Source organism: Chrysoperla carnea, chromosome 3, assembly GCF_905475395.1.
Source record: "Chrysoperla carnea chromosome 3, inChrCarn1.1, whole genome shotgun sequence".
NCBI classification, from domain to species: Eukaryota; Metazoa; Arthropoda; class Insecta; order Neuroptera; family Chrysopidae; genus Chrysoperla; species Chrysoperla carnea.
In genome coordinates this window covers 35681177-35701197 of record NC_058339.1, presented here as the reverse complement: position 1 = coordinate 35701197, position 20021 = coordinate 35681177, and the positions used below count along the sequence as shown (strand labels likewise).

Below are 20021 nucleotides of genomic sequence, written 5' to 3'. Positions count from 1 at the left end.
GTTATCAATTCGACTGTATTTTTTTTTTTAAATGTATGTTAACTCAGAACTTTTGACTGGGTGAACCGATTTTGACGATTCTTTATCTATTTGAAAGCTGGTGCTTGCCTATCATGTTTTTGTCAGGTTCATTTTGATCCAGTTCTGGCAACGGCATCCATGAGAAAACCATAAAATTCAAGTTACAAACAAATTTTTATAAACCTCAGTACGTATTGGTGATTACCATACTTTTGTAAGCCTGGACCAGTTTTCATTACATAAGCAAATTCTCGAAAATTTCTTTCGTGAGGTTCCCAAAAATTGTTTATTGCTTACCAATTTTAAAATTGATTTATATTCGCAATAATAAAATTAGCTACGATCTAAATTCTAAGCAGAAGATAATATTCATAACATAAATAAAAGTTTTGCATTTGGTCTGAATTTTACACCACAGGGTGGACGTAGTTTGATATCCGGAAAATTGCGATTTTGTAATTTTACTTTTGTATAATGCTGAATTAAAAATAAGTGTAATATTATGTTATATCCAATTATCTTCTCTACCGATATGTATCGTTTTCAGATTGTGACATGATTAGAAAATTTTCGGATTATTGACAAAGAAAATATGGTGTACTCAAGAAATAATACGTTCCAGTCCGCGTTTTGAGGTTCGAAAAAATGATAATCAGTAAATAATATCACTAAAAAATACTATGGCCTATTATTCAGTAATTTTAAAATTTAGTGTATAAATATGTAGGGACATTTTCCAAAATAATTGGGTAATTTAGAGAGTAATTAAAATTAATTTTTTCCATTCCAATATAGAACATTTAAAATGGATACAACGCATGCTAGTGTAAGACATTAATAAAATACTTTTAATAGTGGATATTAAGAATGTGTTATTTTTAGATTCTTGTACAACTCCTTAACAATGGAATGTTTATCCCATACCAAACCTAACACACAAGCCTATTTTTACATTTGTATATTTTTAGGTTTTAAATAATTATATTTTTCATTTTATAGGTATTATGTATATTATGTATTATAATTTTTTTTTAATTTAAGGATGTTCGGACTTATATAGCCACAAAATGTCCGGTCGAAAAATCAAGACAAAAATTTTTTTTTAACAGATCTATAAATCTTATATTGTTTCATATAAATCATATCTTGTATGAAACTATAATTTCTCAGAACAAAATTTTTCAGAACATTTAAAATTTATTATAATTGTTAGATAATCCTAGTAACACAGTTGGTTAAAACGTAACCAATCCCATTCGCTGTATGTCTAGGGTAGTAGATTCGATTCCAGCCTTAACAACAAGAATCAATCAAATTAATAGTTGTGATAGGCTGGTATATGCATGAAAGAGATGCACTGAACCTCTGAAAATAATTAAGGAGCTGATAAATGAAATTAAGAACGATCCAGCTCAACCTCAAAAAAGACAGTAATGTAGGAAAGGAATGTCCGAATTCAGACTAACTCAGCGAATCACCTACTCAGTGAATCGTTAATTCGGTGACTCGTTATACTGAATTCTGAATAATTATATAGATATCAATAAATTATTGGTTTTTAGACCATTCAGGAAAAAATCATTAAAAAAGTCGTCCATATTTATTTACTTTATGTTCCTATTAGCCATATCTTTAAATTTCGATCATGAATCAGAAAAATAATAATTTTCATAATTATTTATTCTAAACGGGTATCGAAAACCCCCTTAATCAAAATAACAAAACGCACACTACAATTACTTGGAAATCTATTTTAAAAATAAAATCATACAAAATTTTATTTTTATTTATAAAAATTTTGGCAAAATAATTTATTCATGTGTGAATAATATAATTCCAATTTATTTTGGAATACATTTTTATCAATGTTATTCGATTATAATTAATTTTTTATCGTTTTAATTTATTAAACAAATATTTGTGGAAAATTAATCATTTTTTATTGATTCATAATAATATTTGAAAAATTATTGATTTTTTGGATGAATAACATTGAACATTCATCGTTTCGATGATGATTCAGCATTGATTTTCGAAAACTTTTCTTTTCATTCATCTTTACTAATCATTTCTATTTTTATCAAAAACAGTTGTGTTTTAATATTTGTGGACTTTTTAATAAAATGTTGCTGTGAACCAGAAATTGGTGCGAAATTCGGATTAAAAAAGTGTAAAATTGAATATTCTTTTATTCAATTTAATATCTATCGAAATATTTCGACCACTTTTTAGAAGAATATGATGATGTCTGATATTTTGTCATTTGAAGGTGAGATAAGATTGGTAAAGCCCCACCCCCTTTTCCGATCAGTTATTTCGTTTAGGATAGCGCCTTTTTGTATCTATAGTTATAACAGTATTTCAAAATTTTCGTTAAAAGGAATCAGTTTGAAATATTTGCCAATTTTTCAAATATTTTGTAAAATATTAATAAAAATTATTGAGAAATATTACATGAAACATTTTAGTGACAATTTTTCAAAGCCAAAAAGTGTTTACTGCAAAGCTTTAAATCAGCCTACATGCCCATAAAATTTTGTTCAAAGTAATATTATAGATCTAGGGTCGGACGTACTATTTTACGATGTTGTCCGAAACTAAATTTTCACTGCCCTAATCCTAGGGTCTTTTTATTGGGTGGTATGCTTCAAATTGAAAAATATTAATTTATTCAAATAATAAATTTCAGCTTGATATCTCTTTTTGTTTTTGATTTATCGTAAGCAGATGGCCAGAAAACGGAAAAAGACTAATTAGGCGATTTTATAAACAGTTGAACGAAAATTTTGTTTGCCACATCAATATTTCTTAGCCTTACAAACGTGGGACTAAATATGTAATCTGTGCATTTTTGTGACACAGGGTGTTCAAGATCTGTTTCGTTCACTATAAAATTTGCACTTTTCAAGACTATGTATGTGGATGTTTATGATCTGTTGATCGCCCGTTGGTTAACCCCAATTTAAATAAAAGTAAAGTTCAAAAATTAAAACCCATTGCTGTAAAATTACGCTCTAAAAAATATGAAATAAGAAGAATAACCGTGGTCATATGCTGCTTTAATATTATTTAAATAGTTTAATCCTCAATGAATATTCATCAATTTTAAGCTTGTCCAATCAAAGTCTATTTAGACCTTCTTAAAGTCTTTGGCTATGAAAATTTCCGTATTTGTGAATTTCCAGAAGTTTGGAAATTACTGCCAAAAACTGCACCGGGATCAAGGCCTATTAGTTTATTTCTTTCAACATTATGTTTACTTAAAATATACAATTACAAAAAATTTCTAAACATTATAAAGTCTAATCCATTTGAAAATAATATTTTCTGGTGAAATGTTTTGAAATAAGATGAGTCTAATTATACGATCATTGGAAACAATGACCTAAATTTAGAACGGAACGATTTAAATGTACAGTAATTTTAATCAACATCGTTATTTGTCATATTATCTGATCTGTAAATATTTATATATCTTTTTAAAAGCTGTTTAGATAGATATTTAGATCATTAATTTTTGTGTCAGTATTTATTTGATCGCATAATAATCCGTGGATTTTTTTAACATATTCATAACTTTTCAGTTTTTAAAAACGTAAGTATAGTTTGAATAGGTAAAACATTTGATGCAAATTGAATCTGTGGAAACCACCAAACAGCCGTTCAGAAGCCCTTAATAACTCATTAATAAAATCATTCTTTTAAGATACGACAGAACCAGACAAATTTTTGCAATTAAAAATTGCTCGTATTGAAAGGGGCATCTCATTGACACCTTGGATTGTTCAAGGTGTCTTGATTTTAAAGGGGTGTTAACGTCAACATGTTTTTGTAAATGGTGAAACATAAAAGAGAGCTTTAAATTTGAAAGGTTTCCCTTATAAAAACCATTCCATAACTTGAATTTGAAATCAAAATCTAAATTTAGGAGCTAAAATTTAATAGTTTAAGTAAGTTCATTCTGCCTATTTTTTAAAGAAAGTCGCTTAATTTTGACCCATCTTCTTATACATTTGATCTGAGATGAAATTAGAAACTTAGATATTTTTTAATAAGTAATTTCTTAAAACTTTGATTGATCTACCTTTATACCACCTATAAATTTGTATTTAGCGAATTCTATTTGTCTTATGAATATGCAACATTCAGTCTATACATTTTTAAATTTTAAAATAATTCTTTAATACTTTGATTAATTTTAATTTAATCATTAAAATATAAATTCTGCTTTGAACAAAACTTAAGTCAAATCAGAAACAGTGCTACTGTAAAGATTTTTCATCAACAAACTATTTTAAAACATTTGACTTGGCAAGAATCATGTTAGTAATTAACATTTCAGTAAACTCCTACACAATTAAAAAATTTTCTTTACCCGCATAAAAAGAATATTTTCCCGAATTATAAAACCAGTAAAAATTTGGAAAATAGTGAATAGTTTTGATTCCTTTGTAATAAAATTAGTAAAATTAATGGTAACTATTGAAACTAAAACTCTAAAAATAAAGAAGCCTCATAGCTAAAAATATCGTTAAAAAAGGGCTTCGAAGATTATTTCAAAGGACGAATGAAATCTGATAACAGTCACCTATCATTCATTCCTTGAGACTTGTACCGAAGTTTGGTTTCTACGATCAATCTTTCTATTCTAGACTAGGTTAAATATTCAAAATCAGAGTATAATCCGTTAAAGTAGTTGGAAGAGGTAATATGAACTTTTCATAAGCATTTTTCAATAATTATTATTTTTATACTTATCATGTGTTTACTATTGAGTATGTTCGTTTAAAGCTGACATTGGGTTTCTGGTTTATTTGAAACAAAATGAAAATCTAGTTCATTTTGCCATTAATCAAGTTTCTAAGATATCGACAGAAATTATTTTTAAATATTGACAGAAATAAACCGATTTTGGTATTTTCACGAGAAAATTTACTTCTGAAAATGAATTACTTCCAAATCAGAGGCAAAATAAGATTTTGTACAATTTTCTTACCACTTTGAAAAATTCGTAGTCAAATTTTTATGATATTCTCTACTTGCTAGGAGCAAGATTCAAGGTTTGGAGAGGGGTTTAATGTTCCAAAAAACTTTTTTTTACCTAATTACTACCTAATATAAAAGTTTTTCAGTTTTAAAAATTTTTAGGTGAAATTTAAGCTAGCGAGACTGTACTAACAGAATACTAAATATTGTTTTTTTTAAGAATAATTGAAATAAAGATAAATTGTTATGACTGCATAAATAAATTGTAACATGTTCTTCACACAATTTTCATAAAAATTCACCAGGAAAGAATTTTCATTTATTTCGCATATACACCTATAGCTACCGTATGTTGGTTGTTATGACAAAAAAATTTAAAAATAAATTTTTCGTAAGAAAAACATGAATAATGCACGTAGCCCATAAGCCCATAATAAATCGAAAATTTTACGATTCTTTTTGGATAGCATTTGAAGGATTGTTAAAAATAAATTTAGTAATAAAGAAAAATGAATTTTCAACAGTGGCTATCGAAGTATCAAATTTATATAAATTTTGTTTGTGATTTTCGCATTTCGAGTATTTTTGTCTGTCGTTTATTTTAAAAGAAAGTCATTTAGTCTAACGGTGATCTTAATTTTATTACCTTAAATAAATTGTAAAAAAAATATAAAAAACTAAAAATATGCATTCCTCTTTCTTGCAATTTTGAAGTTGATCTTCAGAAGGCCTTCCGTTAACATTTCAAGGTCTCGAATAGATTATAGATTCAAGGTATAGAATAATTTTCAACAAAAGCTTTTTCTGGAGGTACTTTATCCGCCCGGTTACTTTTTAACCGACTTCAAACAAAAAAGGAGAAGGTTATCAATTCGACTGTATTTTTTTTATGTGTGTTAACCTCTGAACTTTCGACTGGGTGAACTGATTTTGATGATTTTTTATCTATTTGAAAGCTGGTGGCACGTGAAGCGTGTATCCCATTTCATTTTTATCCCATTTCATTTTGGTCCAGTTCTGACAACGACATCCATGAGAAAACCATAAAAGTCTTAAATTTGCATTAAGTATATGCACGACAAGAGGTCGGATAACTCAATATCACGCCAACCGATTTCGATGCTTCTTTTTTTAATGACAAATTAGTTAGTGTACTTCAGATTCACTAAAAATCGCAAAATAAAAAAAAACAAAAAGAAAACCGACTTCAAAAGAAAAACTTTTCCAAAACAAATTAATATGCACTAAAAAGTAAAAAAATAACGATAATATAATGTAGTTAAAATTATTGTTATTTTTGGAATCGGTATCAGCTAAGCTAATGTAGCAAACTGTTCTGTCAAAATTGTTTCCTTAGCTGACAACGACTCCAAAAATAACAATAATTTTAACTACATTATATTATCGTAATATTTTTACTTTTTAGTGCATATTAATTTGTTTTGAAAAAGTTTTTCTTTTGCAGTCGGTTTTCTTTTTGTTTTGCATATTAATTTGTTTTGGAAAAATTTTTTTTATGTGATACTCCTTTCTGAATCGATCCCCCAATTGGCAGACAAAAAGAATCACTTGATTATGGGCTAACGGTCTATGAGTAAAAATTGTAACATAAACATAATATTTTATTATTAACTACCTACTAATATTAATATATTATAAAGTGAGTTAGTGCAGGTGAGATATTCTATTTATAAATATATATTTTAATGAATAATACATTATAAAACTCATCTCACCATCATAATATAATGTTACATATTGAAAAATATTCATGTAACTAAATTGGGAAACCTCCACATTTTCAACCTACTCTGCTCCGCTTTATATAGTTGATGATTTACTTACTTACCTTCAAAATTATGTGTACGTTTTTTTAATACTTAATGAAGAAAAACCCTGCCAATGATGTCACAAAAATTTATCATTTTCATTTTATTTACAAACTCATAAACTCTGTCTCTCATCATGAAGTTAATATTAACTAGACACTAAAATCTAGGTACATATTAAGTTTTCGGACCTATTTTCCGGATAAAACAAGTAAATTCCACAAGATAATATCCACAAAACACGAAAGTTTTTATTAGTCGGAAAATATTATTTTGAAAATTATGATTTCGGATAAATAATTTAATTCGTAAAATTTTGTTTCGAAATACATTGACCCCGAAAAAAGAATTTTGTTTCGCCTATACTTTAAAAAAAGTTTGATCCCATTAAAACCCTTTTAATTATTATTCAGATGTAGTTAATATGAAATTAAGATCAACAAACCATCAATTCATATCTGGATTGAAACACCTTTACTTTTGTAGAATCGAAAACAATGAAAAACAACAATATTTTTCAATGAATTTTTTAAGAAAAAAAAAACTTAAGCTGATACTGCGTATATGACCATAGTAGTTAAACACGCAGTATAAAATTAAAAAAAAAAAAACTTAAGGGAATGCAAAAACGATCCGTTTATTTCTAGACCACCAATATAAAGGTATATTTCGTCCCATAAAATAAATAATAAACGACCCAATAATGGTTCAACTCAGAGAAAAGATTGTAAAGCAATGGTCTACGTTTGGAAACAAAGACTAGCCCAGTCTTGAATACTGAATGATTGTAATTGTGTCAACCTTGGGTATTTGGTCTGTTTTTAAGTCTAATCATTTAGTCTTCGACCAAGCATGGAATGCTTGTCTGTTATTCTTGGTGCTAATCTCAATTCATATAGTATCATGTTTAGTTCTTACCTTAAAGTTTGAGCAAGGATTGACAAACCTAGGCTCTATTTTATTAGCGTTGACCAAGACGTAGGCAAGGACTGATAAACTAATACTTGATATATTACCCTAGATTTAGGCTTGAGCAAGGATTACAAATTCAAAACATCATTTATTAGCCATGATCGAGGCATGCGGAAAACTATCCAACCTGCAAGGTTTGGTTTACTAGATTTGGTTGAAACTTGGACAAGGACTGGAAAAACGTCAATTGTGTCACCAATGACCCTACGTGAGATATACTTTCCTTCGTAAAATCTAAATCAGAGATTCATGCCACAAATAATTGAGGCTAGAACTCGAAGTTTTGGGAAGATTAAAATGTTCTCCCTGACGCTAATACAACAGATTCTCATTTTTATTTCTTGCAAAAATGAGAATGATAAACTAAAATTATTAGAATTAACTGAAATTAAATATTATTAATAGTTCTGTGAATAATTGTTAATATTGACATTAATCATTAATTACTTAGAATTTATAAATTGGATGTATGGGTTAAATTTTAGTCTATAAAAGGCAGGAAAAATCTGTTAAGGAAAGTAATTACCATTATAATAATAAGAACTAAACCATAGGATATTAAACGTGATCGATATTACTGGCAATTTTATCTGAATACCATTGCAATGTCACCAGATGGAGGGTCGCCGTAATTGAGCGTGTAAAGCATACTGCAGACATAAAAGTTACAAATTTAGCTTTTTTCTTTTCTCGTCATCATTCGTCAAAAAAGTACTACAAAGAATCTGGCCGCCGTACTAAGATATCGGATTGCGAAAATTTACAATCGAGTTTTCGCTACCTTGTCTTAATCCGCAAAAAAATTAAATGAACGTATACACCGATTATGAAAACCATAATTTTTGTATTTTTGAGTCAAAATTGCTTTCAGTTCGAAATTAGCGACAGTAAATTTTTTTCGGAATTTCATAAAACTTGTACTTTAAAGTAATTTTGGATCAAAAAATTTTTAAATCGAGTTCCCTTAACATTTGTGCAAGTATTTTCAACGATAAGGTCCGCATTCTATACAAAACGCAATATTTTAAAGAATTTTTTTGTTAATATCTCTAGGACTAATCATTTAGTTGGCAACTTTTCAGAAATTTTGTGTTTTTGTTGGGTCCTGACCCTTCTGTTTTTTGTATATATGTTCTTTTTGGTAATTACTGAGATAAAAAATTTTAAATGGGGCACATCGGTTTTGGAAAGCTCCCTGCATAATATTTTCGAAATATTTTGTAGTATTATTAGTTGGCAAACAAATAAATTTTCATGTTTGACTATATTTTATACTTTAAAACTATTTATAGTGATTAAAATAAATTTAAATTAATCGGTCATTTAATAAAACATGTAATTAATTTATTTTATGTTGCACCTAATAAATTTTTGGCTCTAACTAAAGTAATAAATAAAAGTGTTATTTTTTGCATAAAATGCAATCATAAATTTTTATATAAGTAAATAATTATTTAATTAAAATACAATATCTAACTTCCAAAAGAAGGAATAAATATTTTCTTTAAAAATCGAAGGGTAAATGTTTAATGCATCGGAAGAGAAGGAAATAAATTCCGCACACTTTACAGGAACAATCTACTCTACGTGGATCTTCCAAAACGAAGTATCGATAGGTACTTATAATTGTACACCTAATGTGTAATTTGTGTAGTACGGGATACTATAAACTATTATTTTTCTAAAAAGAACGCTTTTCCAATCATCTACATTCATATGTTTGTTTACTATGCTATGCAAATGACGAAAAAAGATTTTATTTTACATACTTTAATGCGCAAATGCCACCTGTCTAGACTATTTACACTTACTTCAGGCTGAGTGCCTAATGAGACAATTTTAATTTTAATAAACGCAAATAAGAAATTCTATCAGAAACAGAACATTTTTATATGTAATTGTTTCAAATGTTCAATCTACAAGTCGTTTTAAACGGAAAATTTTAAACCATTAATTAATTACGACATCAGTGTTTCGTTGTTCTTTTAGATTGTAGTTTTCAGTTCGGACGAGAGAACAGTAGCTGGTTTATAATTACTAAAAAAAAAAATTTAGAATCTATGTCTTTGACCACATTTTCCATTGACCACAGATGCCATAGAAAGCTAGCGGCATATACTAAAAGTTATTTTAATTAAGATATAGTGGTATTTAATTAGTTTTCAGTTGCTTAAACTGCCTGAAAATATTTTCTTTACTTACATATTATGTTCTATGAGATTGAAGTTTATAAAATTTTAGACCAGATGATTCTTATTTATAAGACGATTCCCATGTGTATACATTCCTCTAGTAATACACTTTATAAAGTATACGGTGCTATTAAAAATACTTCAACGACTTTTAATAATGCCATCCTAAAGTTGGCGTTCCCAGATCACTCTTTTAAAGAGCGGAAGTAACATATAACAAGCAATATATCCATTTTACTATTAGGTGTGTAGTTTTTCAGAATGTTGTCGCTTAAAATATTAAGATTTCATCTCATATTCGAGAAACTACAAGCTCTGTACTTTAAACTCTCTTTCCTTTGTGAAAAAATCGTAAGAATAACAAAAAAATTTTGAATCAAAATATGATAAAACTAGGTATTAACAGTAATTTTGACACAAAATAAAAACGAAAATATCACTTGAAATCCTATATGTAGAAAATTCGTAGAAACCCGTAGAAAACCTTTAAAAATGGTCAACATCCCTGCCTAGAGGCTCAATAAACGGTAATTATGCTTGTATCCGTTCTTTATATTTTTTTAAACACTATATCAAGTTCATAAAAGTATAATTATATCAATAATTTATTAATGTTGGAACTCATTAGAAATACCTGCTAATTAAAATATGCATAAATTATGTATAATTAAAAAATAAAATATGAGCACTACACAGGATAAAAATAGATGTACACTAAAAAGCATAGATCATACTAAAATACCACCTAAACAATTCTTAAAAGAACATAAAAAAGCCCACATAAATTTTTCTACATTAAGTATATACACAAATAAGAAAAATAAATAAATAAATAAGAGAAAAGAAATTAAAAAATTCATTAAGTGAAAAAAGCATCTTTAATGAAATTACAACATCTACAAAATAATAAATAATCTAAATATATTTTAAATATAAATAAAAATTACACAAAATAATTTTTTTTTTTTGTAAAATAAAAACTCATTAAGCAATATGGCAATAAAAATGTGTATTTTCTTAATATTCTTCAAACATTTTTTTTTTCAGTCATATAAATAAAAATTAATAACAACAACAAATAAAAATAAATATACCCAAAAAAAAAAATAGTAATAAAATGCACTCTTTTAAAATTTAAGAAAAGAAAATGGGTAAAATATATTTTTAAAAACGCATTAAAAAAAATTATATGTAAAAATAATAATACTTTGAATGATCTCTGACGTAGCAAACATCTAAAATACTAGATTCTTTTTATCAGAAGCTCATTTACACTTGGAAGGGTCGTAAACTTGTACATTATTTGATTTATTTTATTATATGAGCCTCTTTTCGAATATTCTGATATATAAGCAGAAAACAAAATTTATAAAAGTTTTTGAAACACAATTTTTACCGCTTAGTTCCCTAATAGTTACGTTAAAAGCCAATTACTCAATGTTTAGTTTTACGCAAAGATTATTTATCACGAGCAAAATGCTATTTAAACGCACTTAAGCGATATATCCGTCAAGAGTTGGAAACTACAAAGGCTTCATTTCTTTGATAAAAATTTTTTCTGGGCATTCATGTTCAGGACAAATAAACTGTAATTCATGCAAAAAAAAAATATATATAATTAGTTCCACCGCGTTTATTTATTAGTAAATAAAAAATAAAAATGATTTAAAGTCTAATATTGTTTAAAATTTTCATCGCCAAATATCGTGACCACGTCTGCAATTCCCCATTTCAACAGCCAAAATTCAAAAAGATTTATTTCCTCTTTTAATTTTATGGCTCGGTACGAGATAGGTATTAAAAAAAACATGTTTCATGTCAAAAACTATTCAATTTTTTTTAGAATTTACTTTTTCAACCATATTAATTTAAAAAATTTCATTTTATAAAACGTATTTAACAAACAACAAACTTCGGATTGGTAACTGTCAAGTTTTAAAATGCCCGCTTCTTGTTAGCGTGTGATTGAGTAACTTAACCTGTAACACTCAATAACCTGTAATTGGTGTTTAAAGTAACTACGCAGTAAGTGTCAAAAATTGCATTAAAAAAAGTATTTTAAGACCAATAAAAAATTTAATAATATAGGACTTGTCCAATATGATATTCAATAAAAATAGCATTACGACCCAACATTTAAAAACTATAAAATAATAGATATTTAAATCATAACTAACAAAGCGTCAAAAAAAAAATTAACAAAATAAAATAAGGGCACTTTTCATGATATTCTGAGTAAGATTTTTATTACTCGAATACATATTTTGACTAGAAAATTAAGTATCTTGATATGAATAAGTTTGTCATGGATACGACATGAGTATTTTCGCTTATAAATATAAAGACGAAACCACATGAAAGACACACGGATTTCCGTGTATTTATTATGTTGCTTATATTATCGTAGTACTTAAATGACATATTCGTAACATTTCGTTTCGTAAAAAAATCGTTTTAAGTAATAAAATGTGTAATTAATTTTTATTCAAATCTACATAATAGAGAGTATAAAAAAAAGTGTTGTTAGAGTTATGAAGAGAGACATTTTTTCCCATCACCATAGCAATTACATCTTCTGTTAAATATAAGAAGAACGACGCTCACCTGGCACTTGAAGATTTGCTGTTGTACTTGCAGTGCCTTGTGAATTTGTTGCAGTACAATTATACGTTCCAGCATCACCTGTAAAATAAATTTACGGTGCATATTTTTCTTACATTTGATTACGTTTAAATTATATACCTGGATATGCTTTGGGTATAGTCAAACGACATACTCCATTCCTGTAATATGCTTGATAATCGGAACAATTTGCAATGATTCGACCATTCTTTGTCCATATAATATTTGGTGTTGGTTCAGCTTGTACAATACACTCAAATTTGGCAGTTTGTCCAGCAATAACAGCTATATCACGAAGTGGCTAAAAGTTGAATAAATTAAGTTTGTGCGACTTTCTAAAAATATGGATTCACTTACAGTTATAAACATTGGTGGTTTTGGGGGCTGGTCAGAAGGACGGATATGGTCCGATTGAATATTTCGTGGACTTGATAAGGCACTGGTTGGTGTTTCAACTTGATAACCTACAATTGAAAACATGAATAATTAAACTAAAATTATTAAATTTTACAAATTCACAATTTGTTAGTGTGCACGCAAATTTGTTGAGTTTTTCATATCAATTAAGGGATGTTATTTTCCCACAACAAGCATCATTACATATAGCGTATTTAATATCCGTCAAATTGTAGGCGGTGGTAACACCAAATGTCCTAAAAAATTACTGTATCATTCCTAACGCATCATAACAATGACTATAATAGACAAAAACTCAAAATTTATGGAACGTTCAGAACGATATCATGAGTATTCAGGAACGTTCAATTTTTCCAGAGGCAAGTTTTTGTCAGAAACCGAATAATTCATTAATTAGCTCAATTAGCGAAAATTTTGGTAATATTAATAGTTTGATACAAACGGTAAAAACTTCTCAATACATGCAAATCTCTAAAACTTTGAATTTCTATAGATCCTCCCAATTGAGACATTTCATTATATAAATCGGAGCTACGTAGCCAAAATCTGCTGATTGAATTATTTCGCCGACTTGTAATATCGGGTTTTTGTAAAAACAAAATTTTTTTCAAATTCTAAGGAGATAAACTAAGCTATGTGGTAGTAGTTAATTAAAGCAATTTGGATTTTTTTCTTCGCAAAAACAAGACACAATCGAGAGAAGCAAAAACAAAATGCTTGCAAGCATATTATTAGATAAAATTATATGTAGCAATAATTGGCACAAAAAATATCCACAACACCAATGAAGTATATAATAATTGTTACCCAAATTATTGTAAGCTGGAGAAATACTGGGTATACTTGGTGATAGAGAGTTAGGACTTGGTGTATTTGGTATTCGTATATATGGTGGATTTTGTGTTGAATAATCACTGGGTTGTGGTAAACTATTAACTCGTTTACGTCGATTAAAATCTGTATCGGCCATTTCAGATAATTCACTTTCTGAATCATATTTTGGTACTTTTCTGGCACCTTTTTTAATTGACGATGAACCACTAGTGCTTTCATGAATTATTGGTACTTCAATATCTGAATCTCTTTTAGGTGGAGCAATTATTGTTTTTGTTGGTTGAGGAATTTCACCATTTTTACCCACGCCGGGTAAAACAATTCCGAATTCGTAACCAAAATCATATTTAAAGTATATTAAACCAGTATCAGGATCAACATGTTTTGTACCTGTAAATTAAAAAAAAAAACACCGATTAGCAAAATAAAGCAATTAATTGTAAATTAAAATATTTACCATGTTGAGCAATTCTAGATTCTTCGCGATAAACTTGAGCATCTGAATCTGTACCCTTTGTAATTGATTTTGTTTGTTTTGGTTGCTGTTTCTTATTCACATCTGTCATAATATCCTGCGCAAATTGCTGTGCTTTTGATTTGAAAGTACTTGTCATTTCATCCATATGTTTCGTAGCAATTTTTGTTGCAGTAGACGCAACAGTTTGTGATGGAATATACCCATATTCTGGTGGTGATCCTGGTTGAATATTATTGTTATATGGTGCAATTACTTTAGACACTTTAGAGACGTTACGCTGCTGTTGTTGTTTAAAATCTTTGCTGAATTGTCTTCGAACAGACTTTTTAGCTCTTTCGTCATCATTGGATTCAAATGTTATTTTGGTTGGCATTAATGGGGGTTGTGTATCAAACTCCATTGGAGTCAAGACACGTTCTTTACGTGCAGGTACACTTGATGAACGATGCATAGCTGGAGCTCGAACACGTCGATAATGTGGTTCATCTGTATCACTATCACCAGGTGCCCATTTTGGACGTATCTTTGCTGATTCAAATTCGCTTTCATAATCGCTTTCTCGAAACTCACCTCTTATAAATTTCGATGGAGTTGGTGTTTGTGGTAAACTTCCACGGCGTAGGTAGATATTATTTGATTGTGGTGTAATTTCAGTGATTTTACTCTTTGGTTTATCACCAAATTTAATAATTTTTGTAGTTTGTTGTATGTTTACAACTCGGTGTGAGTTTTCAGTAGATTCATTGAATTGTACAATATTGGAAGTTTCAGTTTGTGTTGCGTTGTGATATGGTGCACTGGTTGTAGAGCGATAATATTGTACTTTTTGTGGTGGAGGGGCATAACTTAGCTCAGGTGGAGAACCAGGTTTAATATAGTTTATAACAGTGGTTGTTTTAGGGGTAATTGGAGAACCTACCAATTGTGCCGAAATTGCTTTTGGTTTAATAAGTGTTTGTTGTTTTTGTGTAGTTTGTGATTTTTCATGAAATTTACTATATACTTGTTTTGGTTTTTCAATTGGCTCAAATTTAGGACGTGGGGGTCCATCGATTTTCGGTGGATTGTCAAATTCTGTTGGGGGTATTGGTGATTTGGTAACAGATTGTGGACGATTATTACAATTTAAAACAGGATGGATTGGTTTATAATGTTTATCACCTTTATTCCAAATTGGTTGAATTCGTCCATCAAAATCACTCTCGTAGTCGCTTTCTCGGAATTCGCCCTTGATGAATTTTGATGGGCTTGGTGGTGGTGGGCATTTTGTACGTTTAGTACGTGGTGGATCAGGTTTATATGGAAATGCTTCTAAACTGGAATCTCGTTCATCACGTTGTATTTTGGTTTCAATTTCATATTTCTTTACAATTTCAGGTGTGGTAAGTGTCTGAAATTAAATATTGAAATATTATTTCAAAAATTTCAAACATTTTATATTTCATCTTTAGTAGTACAAAAAAATTAAACACAACATTTACTAGTCATTCAAGTTGCATCAATCTAGTAACGAGACTTCCCTATGGCCTTAGAAAACTTCTATGGCCTGAATTTTTTTAATCTTTCTGGTAAAAATGTTCCTTAATATTTTTTACCAAAATCAGTAAATTTGCACACAAATTTTTTTCTATCAATTAGTGGATCTTATATATACTTTATATAGAAATTCGTTCTAGTTGGGCGACAAATCGACCTTACTGCCCGAAAAATATAAATTATTGTACCACGAAATTTTAGAAAATCAAATTCAACAATATCTATGAAATAATTAAAGAACATGCACAAACGTAAAATTAAAATAAAGAAGAAATCTTCGAACGTTACAAAATTATCACTGGGAAACTTTCGCTTAAACTATAAGTAGTGCTATAAACACAAAATCAGTGGAAGGTATACGCGTAGACCGTAAGAATCAGAGCGTATACGCTAGTGATTTAAAGTATACAATTTGTTTAATTTTCGACCAGGGTATAGGCTAATTTGTTAGATCGTACTACCACAAAATATACGCCGTATATCCCCATCCCCTTACAGGGCTGACTTTAAGCAACTTTAAAAACACGAATTTTAATAACTTTGCTGAAAAATAGGATAAAATTTTAAAACAGTAAAAACAAATTGAAAACGTAACAAGCATTTTTGTAAAAATTACCTAAAGATTTGGTTAAAATAAATAATAAAAATATGAAAAAAATAAAACAATCAAATTATTAATTCACACATTTCAAGCATGCGTCATGGATCATTTCTTACTTTTGAAGGAGCTGAATTTTGCCTAACATATTTTTTATCTTCTTTCATAACATGATTTTGTGCTGTTGATCTTGAAATATGTTTCTGATCAACTTTTTTATGGTAAAAATGTTTTTCTTGGACAGTATGAGTTTCTTGAGTGCTGCTTATATTCGATTTATATTGAATAAATGGCTCATCCGTGTCAGCCATATAACCGGTATCTGCTACCTTTGGTTTAACTTGAGGTGATTTTGGTGCTTCAGCTCGTAAATATTCAGGCGGTGACCCTGGTTGTAAATTAATTGGTGACAGTGACTTTGGTGGTGATTTCTTACGTGGTAAAGTGTGTGATGTAAATGTTTTATGCGTAGTTGTTGAAGAAATTGTAGAAAATGGACGTTGAATTTGTTGAATTGTAGGTGTTACGAAATTTGGTGGGGGTATGTATGGTTCGGTGGATTTGGATCTAGGTAGTGTAGTTGGTGGCTTAACACTACGAAAACCTATATCTTTAATTGTACTACTTTCTGTTACAAAACTTGATGTCATTGAAGTTGAACTGAATTTTTCTTCTTTAAACTCTTTTGGGGGTAAAGGTTCGTAACTTGGTATTGGTTTTATGAATGCAGGCTTAGCTGGTAAAGGAGGAGGAGTTGCCAATTTTTCCTTACGTGGAGGTAATACTGGAGGTAAAGATTTTTCTTTAGGTGGTGGCGGTGGGGGAATAGTTCGAACAGATCCGGGCAAAACTTTAGATGGAACTTTTTCCAAATTTTGTTCCAATTCTTGTTCAATGGTTTCCACATAGGATAATCGTCGCGTTTGTGGTGGTGGTTCTGCAAAAGCTATTTCAGGTGGAGATCCAGGTTCTAAATAAATTTCGTCTGTAATATCTTGAACAGAAATTGGACGAATAATTTCTAATGGTTTTATTTCCTCCCGTTTTGGCTCTATATTTTTTACAATCGCTGGTGACTTTAATTCGTAGTCTTTAGTGATAAATGTTGATGTTTTCTTCACTTCTGAAGGTTTAATATTTTTCTCTTCAATTACCAATTCATTTGATTCCATACTGCTAATGGTTTTACTAGATGAATATTCAGTTGTTTCAGGAATATTCATTTTATGCTGCAATTGAGATGTTTCAGATCTATAGTACTGAACTGGTTGAGAAATTACTGGAGTAATTGGCTGAGAGGACTCGAACTTTTGAGTATATTGTGTAGAACTGTATTCTTTGGTTTGTTTCGTTTGACTTACTGACTCTGTTAAATTTGATGTCCATAAAGGTGTTGCAGTTGGTTGCACTTCAGTTTCTGGGGGTGGCCAAACTTTTGCATGTGATCCAACATGTTTATGGGCCCATGATTTTTCCATTGCAATACCTTCTGCAGATGGTTTTTCCACTGATGTCGATAACGATGAATGAGGTCTGCTATAAGATAATGTTTCAAACGACGAAGTTGATGCCGCATATCCAGGTTCACTATCAAAACTTTTCATTTCTTTTATTTGTTGATCATAACTATAAGATTTTGTTTCTGTCACATAAGGTTCAGGTGATTTAGATGGAATCCATAATTTTTCCATTTCAATTGCTTCTGCAGATGGTTTTGGAGTTAACGGACGTGTACTTATCTCAGCTTGTGGACGATAAATGGGACCTTCTTTTTCAATTGTATACTGTTCAGATTTTAAAAATGTAGTAGTAGTTTCAGTTTTCTTTTCTACATTATTTTCTTGAGGTGTTGGATATATTTTAATGCCTCCTGATGGAATTTGAGATGATGGTAACTCTTGATGATTACTTTCAAGTTTTTTTATTTTATGAGAAATATCCTCTCGTTGGTATGATTCAGTAGATGCTTTTGGCATGTAACCTATTTCTGGTGGCGGTTCTGGTACTAAATTAAATGGTTCTGAAATCAATTCTGTTTTAGTAGATTTTTGATCGACACGAATAATGTCTTCTGTTCGAACATCAATAGGAGGTGCTTTAACATAAGTCCTTGTACAAATTTCTTCTACTTCTTGTTTTGGAACACTTTCGGAAAATTTTGCTTTTTCAAATTCAATATATGAGTGTTGAACCTTCTCGGGTAAATGAGTTCTATCTACTGGTATTGGTTCAGAATTTTCTTCTAACTTTGTTTTAAAAAATTCATAAGCACTTTCTTTGGTTATAGATGAAGAGTCAATAATACTTCGCGCTTCCTCTTCTTCTTTTGGCACTTCAATAGGAATTTGGGTTACAATAGGAGCTTCAGGTAATACACTAATGGGTGTAACATCAGGTAACTTTGGCAAAACAATTTGTTCTTCTTTAGTTTCTATTTGAATGGGTATCTGCTTTGTAATTGAAGATTCTTGATGTATTTCAGTTTTGGTTTCAAATTTTGGAAATTGTGGTAAAATTTGTGGAACTTCAGGCAATGAAATTTCCGGTTTGTACCCTTCATTGTAATGTTTTTTAATATTGAAAGATATTTCTTGTTTCACACTATGTTGGAAACTTCTATTCTCATCTATGATGTTAATTTTATCTGGAAAATCCTCAATAGTTGTTCTTGAATCGGTTAAATCTTTATTTATTTCAATAGGTTGTATTATTACAGGTTCTTTTTTTTCAACTGGAACTGGTTTTTCAATTTTTTCCGTGGTTTCGATTTTATGTTCAATTACTTTAGACGAATCCTGAGAGATTGTTGGTATGGATTTCGTTTCAAAATTATAGCTTGATTCTTTATGTTCAGATACATGTGTCTGAATTATATTCGAAGAGATAGGAACTTTAGATGCTTCTGGAGCAGATTTTATCTTTTCAATCGTACTCGACTCTTGTGTAGTTTTCGTAAATGATGATTCAGCTGAACTTTGCTATTAATTTAGTAAATATAATTTAAAAATGAAATATAAATTTTGTAAATAGCAACATATAAAAAAGAATTATAAAAATGAAATATTAGCATACCAATTGTTCTAATTTTTGGGCATCTTCAAACACTAAAGTTTTAACCACTTCAACCATCGTGTCAGGGCAAGGTTCAAATACAGCAAAATCAGCTATGCTTTGTGCTTCACCACTTGAATTAACTGCTCTTACCATATATTTACCAGAATGCTCAACCGCAGCTACAAGATAAAGATAATTAAGACAAATTATGTTTGTTTTTAAAAATAAAAATACCTTTTTCGATGATTAAAGTGTGGCAATTGCCTTGACTTTTTAAAGTTAAGTTGTTTGGCTCAGTAGTCAATGGCTGGCCATCTTTAAACCAAGAAATTGTTGGATCTGGAAGTCCAGTTACTTCAACTTCCATTACAACACGTTCTCCTTTCTTGATTAATTGAGCTTGAAGGCGACGACCAAACACAGGAGGGAAAGTTTTTTCTAAACAAAAAATAATAATTTTAGTAGGCATAATAAGACACAAA

General features: G+C 29.4%; 1 protein-coding gene across 1 annotated transcript in view; it reads right to left on the bottom strand.

Annotated features, from left to right (window-relative positions):
* LOC123296560 (titin) overlaps positions 1-20021 on the bottom strand; it is a 175143-nt gene that overhangs the window by 107360 nt on the left and 47762 nt on the right. Inside the window, 8 exon segments of the mRNA XM_044878085.1 lie at positions 12596-12682; positions 12743-12923; positions 12980-13086; positions 13847-14263; positions 14331-15741; positions 16605-19463; positions 19558-19718; positions 19774-19977. Coding sequence (XP_044734020.1) covers positions 12596-12682; positions 12743-12923; positions 12980-13086; positions 13847-14263; positions 14331-15741; positions 16605-19463; positions 19558-19718; positions 19774-19977 — 5427 coding nt within the window.